Source organism: Tinamus guttatus, unplaced genomic scaffold (genome assembly GCF_059628265.1).
Source record: "Tinamus guttatus ecotype Peru unplaced genomic scaffold, ASM5962826v1 Tinamus_guttatus_pri_ptg000035l, whole genome shotgun sequence".
Classification (NCBI taxonomy): domain Eukaryota; kingdom Metazoa; phylum Chordata; class Aves; order Tinamiformes; family Tinamidae; genus Tinamus; species Tinamus guttatus.
The window spans coordinates 7,562,854-7,589,781 of NW_028288569.1; the positions used below are offsets into that span (position 1 = coordinate 7,562,854).

The window sequence follows — 26,928 nt, forward strand, 5'->3', positions numbered from 1 at the left end:
TCAATTTGTGAGTGCATACTGAAATGCATTTTAAAAGGTATCAGTTAATGGAATGTGTTGTTATCTGGACATCAAACATAAGAAGATTCTTTTTCTTTTTTTCTATGACATCTAAATTCAAAATTTAAGTATGTGTGGGTTTTTGGAAGATCTGATTAGAGGAGGTGGAAGGTTGGAAACAAAAGAAGATGACTTCCCACTTTTTTCATTTATAATGCTTTCTTTTGAATGACAGTTTGTTATTTTCATTTCAGCTTTATTATACTAAAGTTTCTCATCTCATCCCATTCCGATTTTAAATATAAAAGTTATAAGCATATATTGTGTATATGCATATATATATATGTATATATATCCACACGCATATTAGAATTTGAGAGAAATTTTAGAGTAGTGTGTAACATTGAATTTTAAATTAAGAAAGAGCAAGTGAGCAGAAGCTAGAAAATGTAATGTTTCACAAACACACAAATTCTTCTATTTTCACATGATCACGTTTCAAAGTAGGTAGCAGTAGACTATAAATTTTGATATCACTGTGAAAAATATTAATATTGAATGTTTGTTTTGTGAAGCACTTCTGTAAAAATATATTTACATAAGAATATATGTTTATGTTAAGAGTGGAACTATCCAGATGCTCTGTAGATGATGAACCATGAAAGCATGTGATGAAACCATTTATACCTCTCGGCCAGTTTGTTTGGTTCTCCGCTGCAGAGCCCTTTTAAGAGGCTGTCACTATTTCTGGGCAATCTGCATCCACAGAACAATCTCCTCCCTACCTGCTGGAAATCTGAGTTACATTTGGCCAGGACGGGTTTTGATTATTGCTTGGCACCTGGCTCCTCTTTCAGGCAGAAAAATTGTCTTGTCTTTTAAAATCCAGTGTTTTGAGAACTAAGAGGACACCAAGCGCTTACTCTTCACCTTGCAGGAATGAAAATGGGTGTTTTTAGTTACTAATGTTACAGATGTTAAAATATAGTTGATGGAGTTACTTCTGGTGACCTGGACCAGTATGGCTAATGCTCATGGCTTCATAGGAGAGAGGAGATTAGAAATAATTACATGACAGATCTGAAAAGTCTCTAAAATGTTTTCTAAGTAGTTTTTATGTGACAAATACTTTGCATTTGAAGTACTCGGTGGAACTCAGTACTCAGATAGGAAGAAAGTTTTGTGCTCTCTCCGTATTGAGAGTTATGTGATCATTCATAGTGGAACAAGAATGTTTCTGGAATTATACGGATACCTTGTGAATAGTTTTTGTTTGCACTTAGGGGAAATGCAAAGATGACTTTTTCTAGGTGATTGTCATTCCTAGTATTTGGATAAATTGCATTTTTATGTACATTGTAGTTTGTTTGCTCTCCTGCAGCAAAATAAGTAGGGTGTTCCTTAAAATGGAAGCAGTATGTGTTTGCAGTACAATTAAAAAGCAATGCTTTCATTGGGAATATAAAATAAGAGAATAAATCACCTGTAATTCACCTTCTAGGATACTAAGAAGAAATAGTAGGTCATCACGAGAGAGATCTTCTGTTTTCTTGAAAGAATCTCTTCTTTTTTTCTCTGCCTTAGGGCTTCTTAGGATGGTGCTGGTTTGGGCTACATCACCCACCTCCTGCTTTCTCTCTACGTTTCCTCTCCCGCTATAACCAGGATCATCTTTATGGTGATCCTTTGGCCTTTGTCGGCACAGCTTGGATGTGGTTGGGCTTCCTGTGCTGTTACTTCTGGAGCGCATGGTGTAAAGCTCTGAAGCTGAAGGGAGAAAAAGTATACGTTTTAACTAAAAGAGGATATAAAACTCTTACCATCATTTGTGGTGGGCAATACTCTCTCCAGACTAGAAGTTTCCCTGCCACACAAGGCGCTGCATGTCATCTAAGTGGAGCCAACAACCTCTTGTCAACCAACAGCTCCCAGCTGAGGTGTAGTGAAGTACTGTAGCCTTATTTAGTGGCAGTGACCATATACATCCCTCAGATCAGGTTCCCACTTCAGGAATGATGGGCAGCTCACCTTTCAAATCCTACTTCTGTGATGAGGCAAGTTGAGGTTTAGAGGGTTGTCAGGGGAAAGCTATTCCTGTTCCTATTTCTTAGCATCGCATCTCCTACAGGGATAGTCGCACTTTGATTTTCTTTCTCCTTCACTACCATTAGTCATGCAGTTGCAGAGTCTACATTTGGCCAAATGATAAGGATCTGCACACATCCAGAGTGCAAGATACAAGCCTCATCCTTCAAACAAACCAAAAAATCCCCAACCCTCTGTTTGCTGATCACAGAGTCTCCCCTAATAACCATGGAGAGTGAAAACGTAGCATTTCTGTGGTGCTGGACTCCTGAGGCTATAATACAGGTGTGAGTACCTAACCAAATGGAGAGCTAGTTCTAACTAGGCCCCTTTGAAGTGCTGCTGTTATGTAAATATGCTTTAATGCCTTTGCAGATAAATGAGTAACACTGTATAAATATTGAGTACTCCAGTTTTGCTTATCAGTCCAAAGATTAAGGGATGAATGCGTTACAGTATACCTCCTCAGGGAGAACTGTGATGTTCTCACAGCAGCCTAGCACACAGAAGCCAGCTCATGCAGTTGAAAGGAGAAGTTAAGCAAATTCAAATTTCCAAATTGGCTCAAATTTTTGCTATTGAACTGTGAGGCTAATTGCCGGAAGTGCCAAAATCAGCATATTGGGCATTACTTCGGAAAAGAAGCCATGGTTTTATCCAGAAAAATAGTTGTGGCCTTTGGTAGGCAGGAAATGACTATGCTGCTGCTTTTTTGCCTCGCAAGTGTTGGCTAGTAAAATCCTTTTGGAGCTCCCCCTTCAGCCAGACTCTAAATCTGAAGCTTTAGCTTTGTGGCTGCACTCTTCAAACATGATGATTTTCCACTGAATCCAACAAATACATGTTTGTGTTGCTTTATCTGCAATAACTGAGGAAGAGGAAGAAGCTTTTGGTTCGAATCATGGTTGGATGGTCGGCAGGGAAAAATGATCAAAAGCATGACAAGAAAAATAAGTGAAACTTTCTGTAAAGCTTAAGTCTCTTTCAGTCTAATGCATAGCACTCAATATCTTGGGTCTTTCATAAGAGTTCTAACTTCCTAACTTGTTCTTCCAGGCTCCCAAAGACCAGGGTGTGTCAGATTTACACAGCAATGTGCCCTGAATATCTGCGTTGTGAAGGTGTACCTTAGGTTGGGATGGGGCCTTTTATAGTGCGTATAGGAAACTGAGGGCTGGTCAAAGCCGGCAGACAACCATAGTCCCTCCTTATGGTTGACTGAAATTGGCGTTTGTCCCCTTCTTTTAGTTTTACATACATTTTGTTTCTTTCTTTGTGGTCCACTTATTTAACTTACTTGCCCTCTGCACCTTGTTTGTAGACTTGCTGTTTAGGTGCCCTTCAAGCATAAAACACAATCTGCTTGTTTGGCTTTTACATCGAGTTAATGGCTACTGATTACAACAGCGTCAAATGTAGGAATTTCAGGTTAAATCAAATGGCTTAAATTCACTCTGAGCTTATCTATGCTCTCCTTCTGCAAGCAGGGGCTACTAGGAAGTGCAGAGGGCTACTAGGAAGTGCAGAGACAGTCCAGAGGTCCTTCATTTTTTTTGCCTCATGCATGCCAGGAGCAACAACAGTCTTATTTGGGTATCGAGCTTTATTCCTTGCTGGAGGAGCAGTGGACCAGGCACATGATAAAGAGATTCGCAAATTATCTGATGCTAAAGCGATTTTTTCTATATGTGAACTCCATAGTGGCATGTAACCTACGTACACACACGTGTAGAAAAGCTACGTGAAGTGAGAACCTCTTTCTTGAAGAGCCACGTGAATAACTGACCAGCATTTGTATAATGTTAACTTGGTCTCCACCCTCTCAATCATATTCTGCAGGAGATGAAGCTGCTCTTTGGCAGCCGTGAACAAGCAGGTGGTTCAGAAATCCCCTTACTTTTACCTGAGCGACTGAAATATTTTTCAGAGATTGCTTGACCACAGACACTGTAGGATTTTAAGAAACATTCATTTTTTTTCATCTATTTTTCCCTTCAGTGTTTTGTCTTTTAGTCAGTGATGGACTTAGGAGCTAACAAAATCCCTCAGAGGACCAGATCTTCCCTTAATCCCTGGGTAAGGATCCTGAATTGTGAGAACTTGCCATTTCTTTCAAAAATCCATGACTAAGCAAGGAATTAATGGCTTTCTGTTGTTTAAAATCTCTTAAAAGGATATAGCAATTCTTTTAATTTGTTGAAGTCAAAAGGAAACAGATTTATTTGTAAAAGGGCTTGTGTTGCTGTTGCTCAGCCTGCCAGCGTAAGGGGAGAGTACAAAAGTGTATGGCTTGTGGAAAGAAGTATCAAGCCCTCTATGTAAGTCCCTCACTATGAACATGGTTTGTGGCAAGAAATAAAGGTGGTCTCACCATTGTGAGACAGGAAATTTCTTCCTGTTTGGAACATTGCGCTCAGCTCTGGGCTGAGGTTTCTTTACCTTTTACTTGTCAGAAGAGAGGATTATGGGGAATTGATGCCAATACATTGAAGTGCTTTGGGACAATAACATGGAGGATTTTTTTTCCACTGTTTGCTCACCTGGGTTTAGGTTTATCCTTTTTTAAGTACTTCTCACATTTGTTCATAATTAGACACTTACACTGTGTCTTATAAAGAACTCACTTTAAGAGACATATTTTTCATGCATGTGGAAAAAATATTTTAACATCACACTGTAAATATTTGAAAAGGTAAACTGTACAGGGCCATTTTTTCTGCTCTCCTTTCACGTGAATTTTGCAGTTTTCTGAGACAGGTTTTTATTACTACAGCATTCTGAAATAAAACTCAGCTGCTCCAATTTCAATTATATGAGTTTGCATTCCAAACATAGAATTTTCGCTTTTTTTATGATCATAAGAAGCAGTTAGCATTATTTAATGCAGTGTTCGTGGTTTCATACTTACTATTCAGCCGCTGTAATCTTGGCTCTAGCATATAAGTATTCTGTAATTATAGTGTTATCCAAAGGAAAAAACTGAAAATAGTTCTACATGAAAAGAAAATGTTCCTATCTTAGAAATTATGCACCTAAATTCATCCTTTTCCCTCAATACTCTGAAATTAACTGGATTGTAGACATTTATGTAAGCAGGAAAATTCAACTCCTATTTAGCTTAAAGACTGTAAACTGTATGACCAGGTACCTTTTAAACAAGAGAAAGAAGGAAAAGAAGCTTGCTACAAAGAAGCTGGATTAATGACACTTGGTTTGCTATGGCTCTATGTCCTAGGCAATCTACATACCCCAAACATTAATAAACCTAGTTCCTCTCTGCTTTCCCTTTGCCGGAGACTTTTTTAAAAAAGTGAATCTTATAGAGGCCCATGTCAGGATTAATATTTCCTTGTACCCAGCACAGTACAAATAAAGTGGAAGATAACCGTCTCAGCCATGGAGTTAATTGCAAAAAAGTTTACAGTGCTAAAACCCAGGGGAAGTTTCTCAATGAACATGCCCCTCCAAATGCTGTGTGTTAGCTTGTCACCCCACTGTCACTCCAACAAATATAATGTAGAGAACTCTGTAAGAATTACAGAGAAATTTCAGTCACCCAATGCAGTTCTTTTGTCTCTGACCTAAGTGATGAACTTCACCTGGGCACGGATGAGTTCACACTCACTGCTTCACCAGCCAACTTACCTTCAATAGTATAGTTGTTCTTTTCTGATGCCAAGTGGAAGAACTCTGTGGAAGTGCTTGCGACAAGCCACGTACTTGTGTGCCCTTAAATATTCTGGTAATGTGCTATAAGGTTGTGCTGAAGAGCAGCTTGTAATCGCATCTTTCCAAACAGAATCTAGTTGAAGAAATGTGGTGTTTTGATAATACTAGTTGTAATAATTGTGAGCATAGGGAAAGGAAGAAACCAAGGGTGTTTCAGTGTCTACTTGTGTGTGTGTGTGTGTGTGTGTGTGTGTGTGTGAGAGAGAGAGAGAGTGTGTGTGCACACCTGTGTATAAACCTTTTAGGAAAATATTGAATATTCACTTCAGTATGCATCTGTGTTTCATGTAAGGCTTAGTTACACAAACAAATAATTTTATGCTTGGGGTTTTATGGCAAACACTAAGGGTCTTCAGTTAGCTTGCCACAAGAGAGCTGTAAATAGAGTTGTAGTCCCTTGCATTTACTATTGATGAAAATTATCTAGTGTATGATAACTTGTTAGTTTGCAGTAACTGGTCCGAAGTATTCAAGACTGAAACTTCTTTAAAAAAAGCTTTGAGACTGTCTCCATTTCAATTTCACTCATTTTTGATCCGTTTGATGTTTGCATGGAATGCCATACATATGTGCATGAGGCGTGAAATAGGTAGAAGAGATCACAGTCAGGAATAAAAATCTGCATGTTCAAAGTGAATATATATTAATTTTCTGCTCTTTTTTCAATGGCATTTTTGACAAGCATAGCTTTGTTGAGACCTTCCTTTGTGTAGGAGTATTCTTCTCCTTTGTGGGGTTTTTATTTTTTCCACACATGAAAACAAACCACAGACTTTTAAATATCCTGAGAAAAGAGTCTTCAAAGAAAGATCAAAAGTCTTTACCCATGTCTGAGGAAGCGGCATGGCTACCTCTCTTGTGAACTCATGTCTGCAGAGAGCCTTATTGTGTGGGATGATCTGCTTAATTGTACTTGGCACTTTACATGTTCAAAAGTTCTCTGTAAGGATTAATTGATTAGTGTTTTTAATCTGCAGTTGTAGCTGCTTTTGTGGCTATTGAAATTACATGAAATATCCAAGATAGGCTTTCACGGCTTCCCTGAAATTGGGTGTTTGATTCATCCCGCAATAGCCCGTTATCTGTTTCTGCATTTAGGGAACACAGATTACACATCAGGCACGTTCTAGAAATTTGTAAATACTTCCTAATCGGGACTTCCCAAACTTTAGGAAGCTTTCAGGATAATTGAAAAATTTTTACTCATCTACAGCCCTGCCGGCAGTAAATGCACAGGTTGAAGTTGGGTGGCTTTTCTCTCTGCCTGCTGGGGTTTCTCTTTTATCTTTATTTTAGATTATTCTCTTAGTTGTGATTGGATTTTCCTGACATGTCTTAAAGTTGAGATTTGTCTTACATTATGTGCTTTGCCGCTTTATATGGCTGTAGTTGGGGAAATACTGAAAGGTGGTGGTTATTGTAGATATTTGTAGCCCAGAAATAGTGTGATTACATGCTATTTTTCTGTTTACTTTTTTTTCCATCATTAATGACAGCACATTAAGTTTGTAACAATAGGCTAACACATCTTTTCTGAATGAGACAATTTTGAGACATGCAAGAAACCTGTTCTGGTGTTTTCCTTTCTTGGGGTACAGCCATAAAATAACACAATAGGGCAAAATGGTAGCAGCAGGGGAATTTTTCTGATGCTTACAAAGTCCATATATATCCAAGTGATAGCTATCCATCTGTTTCTCTGCCTGGAGCCTGGTGGGAATTAAGTCTCTTAAGTCATCAGTGTTACCATTGTAACTTTTCTCCAAAGATAGGTTTACCTTGTTCCCTATTGAACAAGGGTTTTTAGATGTTAATTTTCAAGGTAAGGAAAGAGTCCTGGAGGATGGCATGAGTTCTTTGAGCGAGGAGTACAGATTGCAGGATAAAAGACAGCAGGATCGTGCCTTTAACTTATCAGTTCTTGTCATACCCCAGGCAGGTGAGCGCTAAGGGAGCATGGACTTCTAGGTATGTTCTCAATTCAGTGGTATAGTTGAGTTTTAGTCTTTCAATAAATTGCATCATTGCTGCAATTTCATTGAGATTACCTATTGCTTGAAATAGGCTTAAGTAAAATCATGGCTTTGTGATGGCTTTTTTATATTGTTGCTATTAGTTGGTCACAGTGGTTGTGTGGGTTTGCCAGGAAAATGTGAAAAGCACAGAGTCTGAAAAGTAACTGTGCACAGTGAAATTAATTTTTCTATGTGTTCAGATTACAAGTTTTACCAGCCATGGCATGCATTACTATTTATTGTAACAGTTTACAATTTTGGACATGCAGCTCCCTTAGGAGTATGCCCAGCTCTGGTGACGCAACTTTGGAAAATGCAATAAATATGCACTGGAAACCACAGCTTTCTAATAGGAAGTTTCTTAAAAGTAGTAATTTGCCTCCTCCTAGGAAAAAGGAAGCAGCCTGTACTTGGGTAAGCAATGTAGTCGACTGTATCGTCCCCGAGTCCCTCCTTTCCCACCTTTGCTTTAAACTGTACATCATGAGGCCACCATCTGTACTTTGACATGGGGCCCCATGGAGCCCCATATCTCCCTTTCCTTGCTTGATAAGGACATCACAATTTTTCAGCATTCTGTTCCCATCAATTTTGTTTTGAGTGGGTGATGAAGTATTTAAGAAGTGCTAGCAATAGAGTGTGTTTACCTTGACTGAGATGATATACAGCCCTGAAGAACTTGCCATTTCTGCTTTTGTGAACAAATCCTGTTTGAGGAATGTTAGAATCAAAGAATCTTAGAATCATTAAGCTGGGAAAAAACCTTCAAGATCATTGAGTGTAGCCATTTGTACATCATGACACTCCTCTGACACCAGAAAGTTTTTTTTTTGCTCAGATCAATTTGTAGGATTAAAATTAAAAGACTTTTCATTGAAAGACAGGCAAATGCCTCCTGTAGCATTTGGCTAGCAACTACCCCATTGACAGTCAGAGGCCAGGTAGTGTAACTCTACAGGCTTTCCACATGTGGGTAGGCCCATTAAAATCTGCAGGGCTGCACATACATAATTGGGTTACAGGGTTGGGCATTGTATTTTTGTGACTCTTACTGCCAGTATAAATCTGATTAGGTGGATTTTCCTTTAGGTATAGTCTAGCAATCTCAAAGTGTAGCTTTTATAAAGTCTAGTCTTAGGCTAATGTTAACACGAGTCTTTTCATTAAAGAGAAAAATCCAGAGTCAGTATGGTAATTTCTTTCTAAGCTTCAGTGATTTCCTTGCCATACGTTCTTTGAACAAAAAAAAAGCTTATTTAAAAACAAACAAACAAAAAAAAACAAACAAACACATACACACAGGGACAGGAGGAGAGCAAGGTGTTTGCATGATACCTGAGAAATAAGCATGCCTCTTCTGATTTGGTTTTCAGAGTTAGAAGTGAAGGAAAAAATTAACAGGAAAGTCATATAACTGGTACAAAGCAGCCTGTGCCTCAGAGTACTGGTGTTAGGAAAGAAAGCAATACCATTTTCCATGTGCATGCTGCAATACACATTCATTACTATTTTCTTATTTAACATGACCCTAAGAAGTGTTATATAGGTTTATCCTTAGAGTGTCTATACAATTAGATTGTTTCTATCATAATTTGTTTTATGAAAATTAGTGCCACAGACCTGAAGCTTCCCCAACTATTTAGGATTATTTGTGTTGCTGGGGACAATTCTGAAATGGCACTGAAAACATTGGTATCATTTTAAAATCTGGTCATCTTTATGTCCTGTGCCTGCGCATCTCTTCACTTACCCACCAAACAAGCAGTCCCTGAACTTTACTTCTCTGCACCCCGATCAGCAGGGTTTGTTGGATATGTAAGATTTTAAGGACCTGGACTAGATGTAAGTTGGTGTAGCAAGTTGAACCCGATCCTAAATGATTACTATTGTTCAGGGCCCATAAAAATAGTTTGGAGGCTAAGTCAGAGCTATAGTAATAAATGTAGTGTGCAAACTTTGAAAAAAAGAAAAAAAAGAAAGATGCATATATTAAGAACAGGACCCTGTGACGTGATACGGGCCACCTGTGCACGACGTAACCCTGTGGAGCCTTAAGGCTCCCTTCCCAAGGGGCTTGTGCACTGCTTGTGGGAAACAGTTTTGTGGAATTTCAGCCGCCTTATGCAGCACAGGCCTGGCTCACCTGCTGCCTGGCTCGCCAGGTGTGCTCCTTGGTGGGACGCTCAAAGAAGGTTTCTGACTTAGTTTTTCTCAGTGTGTTCCTGCCCCCTGTGCAATTCTACCTCTCCTGTCTAAAAATATATGTGTATATTTGATATATATATATGCGTATGCTGCAGATAAATATATATCCATCTGACCATCTGATATGTATATATCTGTATGTTAACTTACTCCAATTTGTGAGGACTGAAACCTTGACACGTGACCTTGTTTAAGGAGAAAAAAAAGAAAGACTGTCCAAAATGGATATCTCAAGACAAATGTTTACATTCAGATATGTAGAGAAATGTGTGAGGAGATTTTCATGCTAGCTATGTGCATGTGGTCAGCCTAGCTGGCTTTAGACAGAGAACAAGGATGGGCCCATCAGACACATTTCGGTGAATCCGAGACAGGATTCTAGCTCCAGAGGAGCTGTACTTTCTCCATGGATATACTGGGGGTCTTCAAAACAGGAAGTTGCAAAAACTCCTGGTTTCTCCACTCAGCATTTTTGCTTCTCAAAAAAATAAGTGTTGCTTCTCAGAGAGGTTAAACTGCAAGTTCAGTACAACATACTCAAATTTATTTTGCTGAAGCCCCATAGAATTGTTGTGAGAATTGTAGCGGAAAGATTATTAAAATGGATGGCTTATCAGTCTGTTTAATTAGATGCTTTTGATGATATCGCTTAAAAAAAAAAGTCCTGAATTAGTTGTTATTAGCTGTTTCTCAGCAAAGAGGACAGGTAAGGGTTCCTTGTTTGTTGTTTCTGTAAAACTTCTCAGTCTCTAGCACTGGTCAAAAAGCAGAGAGCATTAAGAAATACTAAGAAAGAAAGTGAGACAAACCAGAAAGCATGCTTAAGCCTTAGTGTAAATGTATTTTTGGTATTAGATACAGTTTTGAGTCTCTGTTCTACATATATGGAAACACCAGCAGACTAGCCTAGACTGCTCTTATCTGCTGCAACTGCTAGACCAGGACTATTCAAATGGGAAAGAAAATGCGTTAAGAGGCATCTCATTTAGGACTCAACACTCCTGAATGACACAAACACACACACACATAGTAAATGGCAATAATTATATTCTCATAGCATGAACATTAGGGGATATTTTTTGAAACATATCAACATGAAATTAGCACAAATAAGTCATGCACTGCCTTACACAGCACATAGTCAAGCTGTGGAAGTCACTACCACATGTTATTGGATGGAATCCAGCAGTGTTAGTGGGTTTGGTAAGAAGTTTCATAGAAGATCAGTTCAGTTTTGACTGTTACGATTGAACTTCCAGAGCAGATTGTTCCGGAGGCAGCTTAAATCCTGAAGTCACAGCTGAGACTCCATGGAGAAGGGTCACGGCTCATGCTGCCTTTGGTCTCCTGTTTGCCCAAGTGTCGCTTTGGTTCTGGCTTTTCTTATGCATTTGTCCATACTCTTTGGTAGCCCTGAGACTCTTGACTGCCAGTGCTCCTTTTAAAGCTTGGTGGTGGAATACTTTCTGTGGCAGCCCACTCATTAGTTTACATGTGATATGTTATATATCAGTAACTCCAGCCGTTGCAAGTCATTATTTCCATTGAACATAGTGATTCATCTTTCCATGAGTAGTTGTGAAATTTCACAGTGGGAATGAGATTTTAACTCATGTCACTGCTCTCTAAAAGAAGATCCTTGGATACAGGATGTTACGTTTGAATACATGTGTTTTCAGTATGACTGGGACGACACTAAGAACTTTCATTTCTCTCTGAAGTGTTTTCAGCAAATTTTGTGTTGGTTCATTGCTAGTCTCAGTATAGTAGTGATGAAAAAGTAAAGCTTGCTGTTATGGAAAAGGCAGACTTTCGGTTAGCCTTTCAATGTGGCTTAGTCCTAATCAGAAAAAAAAAACAGATTTAACTTTTCTGGGATATTGCAGTCTTTTTTTTTTTTTTTCTGATGTATTTCTGATGCTTTATTCTTATCTATAAGGTAGAAATTTATCTTGTTTCTCTCAAACTACTTGTCTTAGTGGTCTATTAAAGATGCTAGTTACATTGAAAAGACCTCGTAGCTAAGACCTAACTGCACCAGCTCCAATCAGTGTTTTACTGAACTCCACATGAAATGCTGGAAAGAGCAATCATTTAGAGAAGAAGATTTTAATTACTCTAGGATTTAGAGGATCTTGTTTATAATAAACCCATTATTTCACAAGTTACTCTACGTGTTGCTTGTGTCCTCGTGTTGAGTTTTGTTTTTATTTTTCCCTTTGGTTGCCTTTTAATATTCAGGGTACACACTCAGCAGGGGGGATGGAATGGAATTTGAAAATATCTGAAGTCCAAATGGCATAGTTTTATAAAGAGAATAAATATGTTAATGAACAGCATCTGTATAAACTTGGGCAACATTCTGCATATTTTGAAGTATTGTGTTTTTTGTGAGGATATGCATTTTAAGAGAATGACAGTGTGAGCATTGAGCTGAAGGACTACATTTTGAGACAGCTTTGTAACTTAGTCCCATGACAGGTTACAGTACTTAGACTTCTCCTTCAAGGGCTTACTTTTGGGACAGTATTTCCCCCCAGTTCTAGTCTCTTGGAGTCAGGAAGTCAACATTTTAAAATACAACCTAAGCCCTATTGCTGAAAAATTTCCCTTCCTAATGTAGAGTCCTTTGTTTTTTGAAACCACGGAAATGATGCTAGTCAGAGCAGTGGAAGAATGTTTTACATCTCCTTTATCTTCTTGTGTTTCCCTCAGCACTTTAAGGCTTAGGCAATGGCTGTGGTGGGAAGCAATTAAACTGATGTAAAGATCAAGTTGATCTGACATGTTTTTTAACCAAGTGTTTATTAGTTGAAATAATTTTGGGCATTTTTGGCATAATTTATGCTTTAGTGGGAACTTGACTCATTGTCAGAAAGTCTGTGTGTATTTCAGCATGTTAAGCTGACATTGCCAAAAAGAACTGGGAGGTTTTTAGGCTTATGTTTATGGCATATGAACTGAAGTTTCTACCTTGCTGCCTCAAGAGCCACAAAAATGTTAATAGAAATCAGAGATGCAAGAAAAAATGTATTGCATATAGTCTGTCAGATTGCCAAAGCTGACTTTTTCTTTGGGTTATTTTCTACAGTTTTGTTCCATTTAGTTTTAGGCATCACAAGGGATGAGACTTCTTCGGTATTCCTTTGGAAATTATTTTCCAATCCTCAGAAGATTTTGTGAAGCTTTTCCCTTGATGTCTAGTTCGTGTTTCCTTTTTGAGGGGTGGGACTAGATGATTTCCTGAGGTTCCTTCCAACCTCTCTGTTTTCTTATTCTGTGAAAAGGGCACTATGAACATTGTAAATCAGTGTGCATTATTTTGCGCAAAGCTGGGTATCTTGGAATTTCATACCCCCTTCTTCCTTTGCTCCTATGTACCCGACCTCTTTCCCTGTTAGACTGAGATACTTCCTCCTGAACAGTAGGCTAGGCATCTGAAAAAGCCTGTTACAGCCTACAGAGTTAATCATGCACTTGGGGCTAGATTCAGATGAAGTCTCTGATTCACCAATATGTAGAAGTTAATATGAATCATTTAAAGTGCTTATAAGTTTGAACATTTTTTCTCACATCTGGAAAGATAATATAATTTGTCACTTACCATGCTGTTTATATCTCAGCAGTTAGGTGCCAATGTGCACAGAACATGAGACAAAGTTAATGTGAACTAGCTTTGGAGCCTGCAAGAATATGGTAGCTTTTGCACATGTTTCAAAACCTGGAATGCTTCCGCTCTATTATTACTGAATTAATTCCTTCTATTTTTGTCATATATTTCCCCTAATGAGTATAGCTAAGGAGGGAAAAAAAGGAGAATCGAGGGCAACAGAAATACAAATGTCTGCAGTAATATGTGTTTTCTCTTTTGGCTCTAGGAAATTGTCTGTTTTCTTATTCCTAAGATTTCCTAAGCTTTGTTTATTCTCTAAAGTGTGATGTAAAGTAATAGAAACTTAAAGGCATTGGCTTTAGTTGGTGGGGAGAACCCTAAAGCTGAAACAAGGATAGAATTACTGGTAAATCTATAATTCTCAACTGTTCTCAGGTTTGAGGAGCTAGAAAGGCCTGGGAGGTTTGACCCTTGTCTGAAGTTTCTGGAAAAAAAACAGCTTCCTGAAAGGTTTTTAATATTTCCTCAGAGATCTGGGAAAAAAGCATCTGACAGCTTACATATATTAGAAATTCTGGGAATCCTATTCTGTACGATTCACTTATCTGTGTGCTCTTACAGCTTGCATCTAGATCTCACTCCTTTATCACCTAATTTTCACAAATATGTTATCCTCATCTTAGAAGACACAGGATAAGAAAAGACTATGAAAATGCATAATTTTGTCCATTTTTCTAGAATTAATAGTTTTGCTTGATTCTGAGATGAGCTCACGTGCCTTCCTGTGGAGAAGACACTGACTGAGGTCAGATGCCTCAAATGGCTGAATACAAAGTTATTTTTTTCCTTTCTCCTTTTATTTTACCAAAACTTAACCAATATTTACCACAAAGTTGTTCTGTCCATATTGATTTTAAAATGCATGTAATGCTCTAGTCAGTTGAAAATTACCTTTTGAGAAGGAGCTTTACCTTTTTGACACCCATCAGGTTCTTCCATGCACTAAATACTGTATTTTAGAAGCCCATTCAAAATAAAAAATAAAAATAAATAATAATCAGTCCTATTAATGTGATGCTACATGATGAAATCAACTTAAGTGAAGCATGCCTCAGCCATCTTGATAGTTATCTGTGGCCAATTAGATTTTTAAATGTAATATCCTGGTGCATGTATGTGATGTTTATTTCACGGCTTATAGAAGAAGCATCTGTTGCACGGAATTAGACTTTCAGACCTTTTGCATTAGCTGTAACTGTGCAGTAAATATAGGAATTAAAAAAGGAGTGGGGACTGAATGGATATTCTAATGAGAATAATGCCAGGTTGGTGGTACAATTCCCTTAGTTTTGATGAGGATAACAATTATTGCAGCACATCTTAATAGAATTTTAGAGACTATCGTTTTGTTTCACATTTAGCTTGGTTTTATGGTAGGCAAAATTGAGCTAATTTCTTCAGTGTTCACTGGTATCTTGTATCAGTCTCTAGCCGAAATTACTATAAAGGTAAAATAAGGTACACAGTGGCAGCTGCTTCTTCAAAAGTTGCTGCTTGGAAAGAAGCACAGAGGGTTGCCCTGTGGACCGTCACCTACAAGTATAATATATTGCATGTGTATATACGTTCTAGCTCACTAGCTCAGGCGGGGACAGAAGCAGTCAAAAGCATACAGAGTTAGTTTATTTTCCAAGAACAGTTTGTGAAAATTTTTGTTGTTTTGATGTTTTTTCTTTCTTTCTTTTTTTCTTTTTTCCTTTTTTTTTTTTTTTTTTTTTTTTTGGAATTCCTTTTTCTGTCTGGAGTTGAGTCCATAAGTGCCTCTATATGTGCTCTGAAGTGCTACAGTTTGATAACATGTGAACTAAGTCACTTGCTGCCAAAACCCTGCGATGTGTGACTAGCACACAGTCACACTAAACTGAAAAGGAACATTCATTTTATTTTTTTTTTAAATATGCCCATGCTAATATTATAGCTAAGCATGGTTTAAATCAGAAAGTCTTCACAGCACCCTTGAAGCAAACTGTAAGCAAGGCTCGCTTAAGCAGAGGGCATGCATGACAAGTGAATATGCAGCAGTGGGGGAAGTCGACGAGCATGGAGTTTGGGTGCTACCAGGACATTTGTGCAGCCCGATCATGTTCTCTTTGTCTCTTCTGTCTCATAACTGGCCCTTTTTAGACCTCACCTTCCTGCTTCCATTTGCGGTTCTCTCGTGGGCTCTTCTGAGGCCTGACCTGGTGGTGAGCACAGCCTAACATCTAGCACAGTGTGGAAAAGCAGATGCCAAGCACCTCCCTGCATCTAAAAGCAGCCAAGAGCCTCCTTCCAAGATGTGATTTGATGACAAAGCCAGTCTGACACTTAATGCTTCTCAAAGGGAAGCAGTGGCCGTGTGGTTTGATGCGCTGAATGGCAATAACCACGCTCTGGGAGTAGAACTTTATACTCTGCTCTGAGATATTTGGCAAGTTGTCTCCCATGCCAGAGAGGGGTTGTCTGTCTGCACCATTATAACTTTGTCCTCCCACAGCCCAAGTTCTGACTCATTCAACAACAGTATGAGCCTTACTGATCCAGATGGAGCTGCTTCTTCCTAAAGTTTCGGTCCTTCACCAAGCTCCTGTTAGCAGCTATGGGACCACAGCTTCCCAAGATGGTCAAAGTGTTTTGGACAGTCCTCCACAATTCACCCAGCTAATTATAAAGCTTGAGGAGCTTTTGGGAAGGTGTTGGGGGTGTTTCATTCTGCTTTATTGGTTCTCCTGAGCAACAGGGTAATTGTGCTTGCTGAGAATCAGCCAAGCACATCACTGTGGGGCAATGCTGATAAACCTTACAATTTGAAACCTGTCTCAGTGTTTTTCTAGCACAATGTCTTGTCTTCTGCATAAACGATATCATCTTGCCTCCCCATCTGCGTTTGAACCTGGCTGCCATGAAGGTGGTGACATTTCTCTATTCTACATCACATGACTCATTCATTTTCTCTCCCGTTTTTGCTCATCTGAGGAGCTTAATCTCTTTCCTCAACTAAGAGCTTTGACACCACTCAGCGGAACACATCACATGCCCCTTGCAAAGCCCTTGCTCTCATGGTGCTCCTGCAAGACTACTGTATTTGTATTGGGGAGGCAGCTAAGGAGTTAAAATCTTGCGGCGTTCCAAAGAAATGCCAACAGCTGCTGCAAAGTATCCCCACAATCCTAGCTGACCTCATTCTTGTCAGACAACAGCGATAATATCCCAAAACGGGTGCAAGACAGGAAGTGTTTTAGGAAGGTATGTGTTTCATGCACAGACATCAGATATGTGCACTCTCAAAAGGCAGCTTACTGCAAGATCCATGTTAATTTGCACACAGTGTTGAAAATGCAGAATTTATTTACAACAATGTTATTCATGTCCAAAAAAGCAACACTTGTTCTAGTGTACAAATGGCAAAAGACCAAGAGTTAACTGCTATGCATATTTAATGTAAGGAGACTGCTTTCTCAAAGCTGCTTTTTTAAATGGCAGGAGGAGTCAGATACATTTTAATGGTTTACTATTTTGAAGAGTGACTTTGGCTAGAAAACATGGGAAATAGGAAAAATATAAAATGACAATGACAATACATTTTAATGACAATACATTTTCATATTCATTTTAGATCTAAAGGCTGACTTGGTATATGACAACTTTTTACTTAACTTAGTGAAAAAGTTCTGTAACCAAAACAAAATCTCTAGATTTTTGCACTTCATGGCTTAGACTCGTAAAGGGTTGGATTAGTATGGCAATGCCTACTCTCTGTAGGAGGTGTGAGAATGTCTTCCAAATTTCTGCCAAGAAATTAAGAATGCTTTTTCTTGAGAAGATTTAACATATTCGACTAGTACTTAGTCTATCATCTGCAAAAGTTGTCCTGAAATGTGTATTTTCATTTTATTGAAAAATTCACACATAAGAAATTATTTGGCTCTTAAAACCATGCATAGAAAATAATCCTTACCAGTTCAGGACTCCTCTACAGATATTTAGAGATGTTTCCCATGAATTTCCTCTTGCTAGTGTGCAGAATGGTCTCTTATACTATGCATCTGCAATAAAACATAGAAGTCATTACTTTATTTATTTATTTATTAACAAGCATGAATAAATATTGCTTAACTGAAAGATTTCTTTTGACCTCAGGGGCACTCGGTCCAGCATTAATTTAGTAAATTTGTATCAACTACTATATTAAGGGTTAGAATAAGTGCAGCAGAGATTCTACCAAGCAGTTATACATTCATGCTATGCTCTTCTGCTGTTTATTATCTTTTCTGTTTCATTTAAAGACTTCCTTTTTTCTAGCTTCTCCCATAATTTCAAAAATGTTCCTTGACCGTGGTAGTGAAGGAGCAAATTCTAGCTAAAAGTTGCATTAAAAAAGTTTGTATTTAAGAATTTATTGGTGCACAAGATAGATTATGCTTGACCCTCTGAAAAGTGTAGCCCCGAGCCCGGCAGATCTGGGTGCAAGAGGAATGCCACTGTGTTCATTTGCTTTGTACGTTAGTGACTGTTTGTCTTTTTTACTGAGGCATGACCAAGTCACTCAGATTACAAGAGGAGATGAAAACAGGACACTGGAATGAACATCTGAGGGATACTGAATTTAGCCAGTCATATGCTGAGGAATAAAAGAAGTATGATCTGTATTTTTAGAAGGTGATCCAAGGACATAACAAAAGAGAAGGGGAAGCAAATGGGGATTATTTGGAAATGAAAAAGCAGTTTTTGTTATTTACTGGTAGTAACTTATTTCATGTGCACACAGAGTTGTTTCAAACTTATATTTTATATTTGCCCATAGTTTCTGAAAGTTTTTGCCAAGAGTGAACACAACAGAATATATTTTTAGTATTAAACCATCTATTACTGATAGATAATGACAGAGCGCAGAGGGAAGGCACCAGTTAGTCTGCATTAGCTCATGTATTCTGGATAACTCTTGCTTGAACTCTTAGATTTGTGAAATTCTACCATGCTATGCTGATTTCTAACTGCTTTTTTGCTTACTTGTGTCAGTGTCAGGTAATCTCAGATATTACCAAGGTATTTTTCCTTGTGCTTTTTTAGGTAATGCACTATTTTATCACTTTTTATTAGGTATTATAAAAGGATGATAAATACTATAATGGCTGTAATAGCATCTCTTAGAAGTGTTTTGAGTTTTTTTATAACTGTAAATGCCCCGAGTTCTCAACAATATTTTATGTTCTTTTGTTTTTTAATATTATACAAGTTAGATTTTGGATCTGTATTGGCTTTTTGACTTGAGCTTCAGGAGAAGGATAGAATTTAGGCTCTAAAGTCCTAAAGGGCTAACCTTTCAAGAAACTGCCTAATCTTTGTAATTACTAAAATATTACTGATTAAATCACATAAAAGATGTGAAAACCAACCCAGAACCCTGTTTCATTAACTTGGCTAAAATAATTAGGCTGTGTTAGGAACTTTTCTGTGAAGTGTCATGTTAAGTAAGCACCTTGCAAAGACATATAGTTGTGTAAGTTATGGAAAAGGTTGTGAAGCCTATCAGCCTGTCTCCTTGGCTTTCCAGGATAATTTGTCACAAAGCATTTCATAGCTCATTTAAGTTTCTTGTAATAAGAAAGCTAATTTTATTACCTAAGCATGTGTTTTTTGGTTTATTTTTACACCATGCTGGACTACGATGTATTTAAACAATCTTCTGATTTTCAGGATAGCATGATTAGGTGCTTTATGGTACATTTTCATTTTAGACAGAGCATTAGGAGCGAATGTGCATTCCTTAAATCTTTAAGAACAATGATTTATCCTGTATGCTAAATCCCAAAGTAAATGATTTCTTACTAGATTTCATCCCGCCAAGGAAGGAGAATGGAAACTTCGCTTATGCTTAGGTCATACTGTGATAATGTAATGCCTCTTGACACATTGTCATAGTATTTTATTTAAGACCCAAATAGCACTTTACTCTCGAGTCACTCTTGAAGTCACTGTTTGCAGCAAGCTGAGTTTTTGGCTTTGTTGCTTCTCTGGCAACCATATAGGGATCTGTTCCATATGCTATCACTGACCCTAGTGTTTTTTAACGTGGTCGGTTGAGGATTCCTACCAGATGAGTGACCATCCCTTTTTGATCTCAGGCTACTCTGGTCTTTCTCCTTCCGCTTTATGTAGGCAACTGAAACACTCTTGCAAGCATTTACCAGCAAATACATGGATGAATTTGGCACCTGACCTGATTGTATGGAAAATAAACCTAAAACTGTTGTGACAACCCTTTCAAAGGCTGTTCCATGATTCATAGGGAATATCTAGGAAGAAAATGTCCTACTGTTTAGAAAGATCTATTTGAAAGTCTCTGGCTTTCTTATTGAAAATTTTTTAATTGATTTTTGGGGTATTATTCAAGCCAACAAAGTAAGATTTTTGGTTTTTTGTTTCATTTTTTAAAAAACTTTGTGTCTCTGAGGTATTTAAGGCAAATCTTGAGAAAAGGGCCTGGCAGAGACGAGTTGGGGGACTCCGTTTAGTGAGTAAAGGTACATATAAATGTAGAAATGCTTAAAAAAAATCAGCAGCAAAATCCTGCGTATTGTGCACTTTGAATGTCGTCTGTGTACATGTTAATAAATAGTGGAGTTATCGAAGTATGTCAGGGAAATAAAAGTATTGATCTTTCTTTTCAGTGGTCTTCTGCAAGAGAACTGGGCTGAGTGAATTGCCTGAAGGTCCATAATCTCCAAAGGAAATTTAAGGCAGTCCTGCAGGGATCTGATTCTATGGCCAAATTGTTTCGGGCCTGGTTTTGGACTAATAAATAAACCCTTGCCACAAACTTGCTGTTGCCTTTTGTTAGAGTTGTTAAGGGCCTTTGGGAGCCTCCATAGCAGTTGTCTGTTGTGTTTCTTTGTTTTCGCTTTCACTCACTGATGATAGGTTTTTAAGTTGGCAAAAGGTATCAAAATTGCTTAGCACTGCTGGAAAACATCTAAGAGCTGTGTGAGCCCCTCCATATAGTCCACGCAGGGAAGGGCAGCATCCAGAATGGGGTATTAGCAGGGCATACTCCTGTCTCTGGAGTTAGGTGCCAGAGATGTGTCCTCCTCTTTTGCCTTCCTTGCTTGCACCTTTCACAAGCAAACAAATGTTTTTCCTGAGTTGTGATAAAGTTTGAGACCCCATTCTGAGATGTGAATGTAGAAAGCAGCAGCACACAGAGAAAGAGACTGGAAAAGGCTGGTAGGGACCAGAGGCGTGTGTGAGATGATCGAGAAAATGAATGCTCTTTTCACCCTTTTGTGTGTGCATGAAAGCCCACAGAGGCTCAGCCCATGGGACGGATAAATTATGGGTTTGAAAGAATTTCTGGGAGCTCTGGCTTCTGCACAATGGGTCATTTACAGCTGCATGATGCTTTGCTCAGAGGGGCAAAGGTCATGTGTAAAAATTCTTAGGTGTACGATGTAATGCCACTTGTGGGGAGATGTGGAAGATAGCCTTGAAACCTTCGGTAAGAAAGAAGGACTATTTTTAAGAGCAGACTTTGCATGCAGGGCAGGAGAGGCGTATTTACTAGAGAGGGCTGCAGTGTGTTTGTTTTGAAAGCCAATGTCAGGTTTGGTAATCCCAATTTATTCTCCTCAGGGCAACTGAAAACGGAATCTGCTGTTTATCAGAAAGCGTTTTTCCCTCCCAGATTGCTCACATACACTGGGCAATGGAATATGCATTAAGCTGTCCGCATTGTTTCTTTGCTTTACTTTCAAAAGACCTTAAATAACACCCAATACAAACTAAACCAACCAACCAATCAAAAAAAAAAAAAAGTCCTTAGCACCTTTCCTTTTTGACACATTAATCATTCATCTCCTATATTAGCGTGACGTTTTCTGTCAACCCGGTTTTATCCACGTAGGGGCTTTTCTGAGAGATGTTTCATTGTTTGTTGCTCACTTAATCTCTAGGCAGCCTTTGGATGAGAAATGGCACAGTTAGATGACTGCCTATTACAGACTTGAAATTGCCATCATTTTTCTGCATATGGTGCTCAACGGCTCTCAGGGGGAAAATGGTTTTCAGCTGTTTCAAGTCAGTGTTGAGTTTGAGACAAGAGGCCAGGAAGGGCAAGTGACTGCTTGTGCTAGTTGACCAAACCTTTGCAATATCTTTATTATAATTTTAGTAACGGAGATATAGTTATATCCTCATGACATAGTAGAAAACCTTTCCAAATCAGTGTTAGGAAGATCAAGGACATAATTTTTTTGTTGTCATCTCATATTCCGTTAGTAATTTGGCAGTCTTTATATTTCAGCTGTAAATTAGTAATAATTTGTATGATACTTTTAATGCTGAAAAGAAGATGCCAAGAAATGATCACCAAGATTAGAAGGATTATATTTTGACCGCGATGTCACATTTAGGTATCAATAACTCCCCTGTAACCATTGTAGTGGGACCAAGACTAAGGAGAAAAGAAGATAGATGTTTTATCTCCTGATGTTCTTTTTTCTATTTTCAGAGCTTGCTTTATGATGGAAAGTAGACCTGCAACCTTGTGGTTCAAAATCATGAAACTAAAATGAAGTCAGCAATTCACAGGATCGGCACTAAGATTAAATGAGAGAAAAGTGAGAAAGAAGGGAGTGTTCTAGGGGAAGGAAGCTCTAAGGCGATAGGCGGTCTATTTAGGAAGAGTTAGAAGCAGATAAAGTCGTGAGAACCTGATGGCTATAAGCAGTGGTATTTTGAGTCATGAAGTGAGGTTTCCATGCATTTGGAGAGACTTTGGCAATTGTTTTTCTGAGTAATTTTTTAGTTGCTGTTTTTGTTTTTTTTTCTCTGTTTTTTGTTTGTTTCAAGAGACATAAGAATAACTTCATTTTGCTTTTAAAATAATCTGTAGTGTTTTCTTGCCTACTTTAGGGTGAGTGGAAGTGATTTGCAGTTCCTTCAAGTTATTGGAATTATTCCCTTTTTGAAATGCTTTAAGTTGAAATGGCATGTATACTATTTCAAACAATAGTTATATGTGTTAAAATGATTTCTATCAATTTGAAGTGAACAATATCTTTAAAAATAAATTTATAAAACTTTGATTTTTTTTCTTGCCCTAATATTTCCGCTTGTCTTCCTTAATTTAGCAGCATAACCAAAATATTTGCCTGACACCTAAATCTTTCTTAGGAGCATGTACACTGGGGGCTTGCAATATAGTTGATTCACAATTGAGCTCTATAGAGCATGTTTAAAAACATTTTAACTAATGCGTAAGTTAGGTAACTGTGATGCAAACTTCAAAGGAAAGTTTTTTTTTTTTTTTTTTTTTTTCTCCCTTCTTGTTTAGGCACATGTTCAGGCTGGTTCTTTACCAATGTGCTCTTACATCTGCCTCGTATTTGTATTCGCTATAACTCGTTCATCAGGAAGTTTTAGGCAGGTACGTAATCTCATGGTGGGAGTGGGAAGATATCCTTTTGGTTTATTTTTGATTTTTCTTTTTTTCTGATGTTTCTTGTTCTTCTGGGGTGTGGTGAGAGCTAAAATGAAATTCAGTTTGGTCTTTCCTTTCTTGACATGCCAAAATGTTTGCTTAGCATTGCTCTGCTCCCTGGAAATCAGACATTCTTCTTGGGTTGCATCAGGTTGCTAATGACATGATTAATGCAGGAAGGGGAGAGAGGGATGACGTAGCGGCTCACGCAAAGTTTACCTGAGAATTATCTCTAGCTCTCTACTGTTTAGTGTCTGTATGAGTCATGGGCTGAAGCCTAGCCATTCCCTGTTCTTCAGCTGGGCAAGCTCACACTTACCTCATTCTATGTATGCATTTCTCTCCTTCGTGCCAGATCTGATTAGAAGCACTTTTGTTTTAAACTCTACATTTATGAAACATTAAATATGCTTTTTACAGATAGTTGACAACAATACTAAACGGAAAGCACCACTAGGTGTCTGTGGGTCAGGCAGCTTTAGAAGCTTTCTCTGTCCTTACATGAATCCTCATTTTTATCAGTGTTTTTCTCACCTTCCTCGATTTAGCAACGATAATGTTATGACATTAGTTTGCTTTGCAACAAGGCTGTGAGTCACTTGCGGTGTCTGTCAGTGAAGCATCCAGTTTCTTCTTCCATGCATCTGCACACATAGAAATGTACGGAAGATGGAGGGCAGGTTTGTGGTGCTGCCTGTCTCTGCAGGCTCAACTGTTCTGGTCAAAATATTTTTGGCTGTTGCTTTCTTAGAGTTCCTGAGGAACTGATGCATGAGGTGAGATAACAGGTCAACCTGTTCCCTGATGCCAAGCTGCACCCGTTCGCTAGCTGTGGGCAAGGTGCTGTGGCAATCACACCAGTCTCGTGCATGAAGATCGGTGCTTGCTCTACTATTTGTGTGTGTGGTGTCTTTAACTTTAGGGTCTTCACAGAGTGTCCATATTGGTGTTTCACTAAATTTGCCAGAAGGTGTGCTACAAAATGGCCTTATGTCTCCTTGAGGCATCACCGTGAACGCAATTTTTGCAAGAAAAGCTGAATTTTCAAGATTACTTTTTCTCTGTAGACTGCCATGAAGTCTTTGGAATCCTTCACAGCTTCACCTTGCAGCAGCTATAGCTGTCCACATCTGTGCTCGATGTACTACATCAGTCTGAATTGCCTCCCTCAAAGAGTGCTTAATGTTCAACAGTGAAAGATTATGCTGAAAATCAGCTATCACTTTCCAGACAACTCATATCTGAAGTTGACAAAGCCTGTATCAGGAATACAATATGTGGGAAAAGTTCTAAAGTGATAGATGGAATAATGTCTTGTTGGGAGACTTAAAATGCCATGAGACTCATTCTGTTGGGTAGAAGAATGTTTGTATGAGCCCAGCATTGTCCTGCTTACTTCTTGGTATTTTCAGAAAGGAAAGCTTGACAGCATAACATTTGTGTGGATTGTAAACAACCTTGATATTTAGGTAAGTGATACTTTTTCAGAGGTAGATAAATTGTGGTCGAAGTGAATCACTAGCTTCCCCCTGCAAAATTATAGGAAATAAGGTATATCTCTCAACTGTTTCTTATAAAGGTCATGCTGATCCCTGAAAGCAAACTGTACACTGTGTGCTTGCCAATTACATTTTGCAAAGATCTCTTAAAGGAAACAATTTCCTTATCCAATAATCTGCTAGTCACAGAAGGTACACCAGATGAGTAAAATCGAAACAGGGTAAACATATTTAAAAAAAAAAAAAACAAAACCCACACAAACTAAAAATCTCAACGCTCTAAAAGCAACATGTATCGCCTCTTGCATACTGTGTAGTACAGGCTAATGGAACTCATGACCATACATGCATGGAAGCCTGCATGGAATTGGTAAAATCTCATGTCTCACATGTCTGCATTCCTTGTCCACACTTCACTTTGCTTCTTTTAAAGGAACGGCTTATGTGTGCGAGGAGAGTAGATTTCAGTGAGTCACAACATTTTTTAAAAAGTCTTGTTTTTGATGTGTGCCTTTAGGTAAGCTGTGTATAGATTCTAGCTTCAAGCTTAAACAATGAAATGGTAATTCTGAGGCTCTTTTTCTTGCTAAACGAGCAGTGGTTTTGGTTGTAGAACTGTGATGGATTTTTAGCTTTCTGTACATATCCCTCTTCTTTTGCTCTTTTAATTATAGAAGAAATCAAATGAAATTTAAATGTTTGTTTCTCAAAAAAAAAAAAAGTCCAAATAAAATAAAAGTGGAAAACTGTCTTTAAACAACTTAAGTATTGCATTTACCTTCACTCTTTCTACAAGCTTCTGAAGCAGGACTTTGTCTGCACTCCAGTTAACATCAAGCTGTAGCTGCCTTTCACTACTCCAAGTAGCAGACCATCTGGAGAGCTCTCCATTTGGCCTTCTTGGCACAGTCAAAATACTCAGTTTTGGTGGAAGCTCTGCTTCAGGAAGGGCTCAAAAAGCAGGAAACAGATGTTAACAAGAGTGTCCTGGCTCAGGTAACTTATGACAAGTGAACCAAGCCAAAATAATTTAAGTCAGTTAAATGGCCAGTACTATAGTTCATGGTCTTCAGTTATTGGGTTACCTAAATCTATGTTTATGCAAGGGTTTATGTGTTTTTTTTTCCTCCAGCATTTATAGCATCTTGCCTTCATGTACAACTTGCCTGAAGACAATGTTGTCCGCCATCATAGTTTATTTCCAGATTGCCAGAAATTTGTCACTGTGTGCAACTAGGTAGTTTTCTCTACATGCTTTGAATTGTCTTTTTAGTATTTCATTTTTTTTTAAATCTAGTATTTGGTAAAAGAACAACACATGTAAAGGGCCAATATTGAAGTCCTACATATTCAGAGAAAGCCCTGTGAAGTATCCAAAACAGACAAGAACTTAGTATTTTATTTTCTTCGAAGTGCCTTTAATTCCACGACTGTGTCTGTTACAAAATTTATCTTGGTCTGTTAGTTGTACTAGGACCATGGGAAGCATAAAGAGAACTCTTTAAACTAGACGGTGGCATGTTATATTCTAAGGCAAATGCATAAAGATGCTTCTTTGAATCTGCTTTTAGATTTTTTTGTTCCTTCATCCTTTTTTTCTTACAACATACCAAAAGGTTATAGGACATCTGAGGTTAAAAAACAAAGGAGTAGGACAAGAGGAAATGCAGAACAAGATGGTGCCGGGGTATATGTACTGATCAGTGAGTACGCGTGTAGGTATCACGTATCAAGGAGGGCCATTTCATGATGGTGACCAAGGGGAGTAGCATGCACAGGTCTGTGCCCATAGCCTTTCTTTCCCTTTTTCGTGTTTTTGAGAAGGGCACAGATGCCACTCGGCCTTGAGATTACTTCAGATTTTCTCAAGATTCTACCTCTGCCAGATCTTTCTCAGAATCAAAACCCATGTTCAAAACTTGTGGTTGTTCTTCCTGTGGCTTCAACCATGCTCTTGCAAGCTTATCACTGACATAATATAATTATGTTAGGTATAGCACAAAATTAGGGACATGGTTTAGTAGGCATGGTGGTGATGGGTTTACGGTTGGACTTAGTGGTCTTGAAGGTCTTTTCCAACCATAATGATTCTAGGATTCTCTGATTCTATTTGAGCTTTTGTTTTGTTATTGCTTATCTCTCTCAGAGTCTTTGAATACAAATAGGTAGACAGCTACAGGCTAGTGCAAAGGATTTCTACATATTCTACATTATTGTTCTTTGTTTTACCATCATCAGAAAAGTTGATAGTGTAACACAGCCAGT

General features: G+C 38.3%; 2 protein-coding genes across 2 annotated transcripts in view; one reads left to right on the plus strand and one right to left on the minus strand.

The window, feature by feature from the left end:
* CMSS1 (cms1 ribosomal small subunit homolog) overlaps nt 1–26,928 on the plus strand; it is a 219,688-nt gene that overhangs the window by 83,318 nt on the left and 109,442 nt on the right. The gene's annotated exons all lie outside the window — the stretch shown is intronic.
* FILIP1L (filamin A interacting protein 1 like) overlaps nt 1–26,928 on the minus strand; it is a 182,886-nt gene that overhangs the window by 77,107 nt on the left and 78,851 nt on the right. Inside the window, exons 3-4 of the mRNA XM_088533670.1 lie at nt 17,645–17,732; nt 1,484–1,767 (exon numbers count right to left, since the gene is read on the minus strand). Coding sequence (XP_088389796.1) covers nt 1,484–1,750 — 267 coding nt within the window. The 5' untranslated portion in view covers nt 1,751–1,767; nt 17,645–17,732. The remainder of the gene's footprint in view (nt 1–1,483; nt 1,768–17,644; nt 17,733–26,928) is intronic.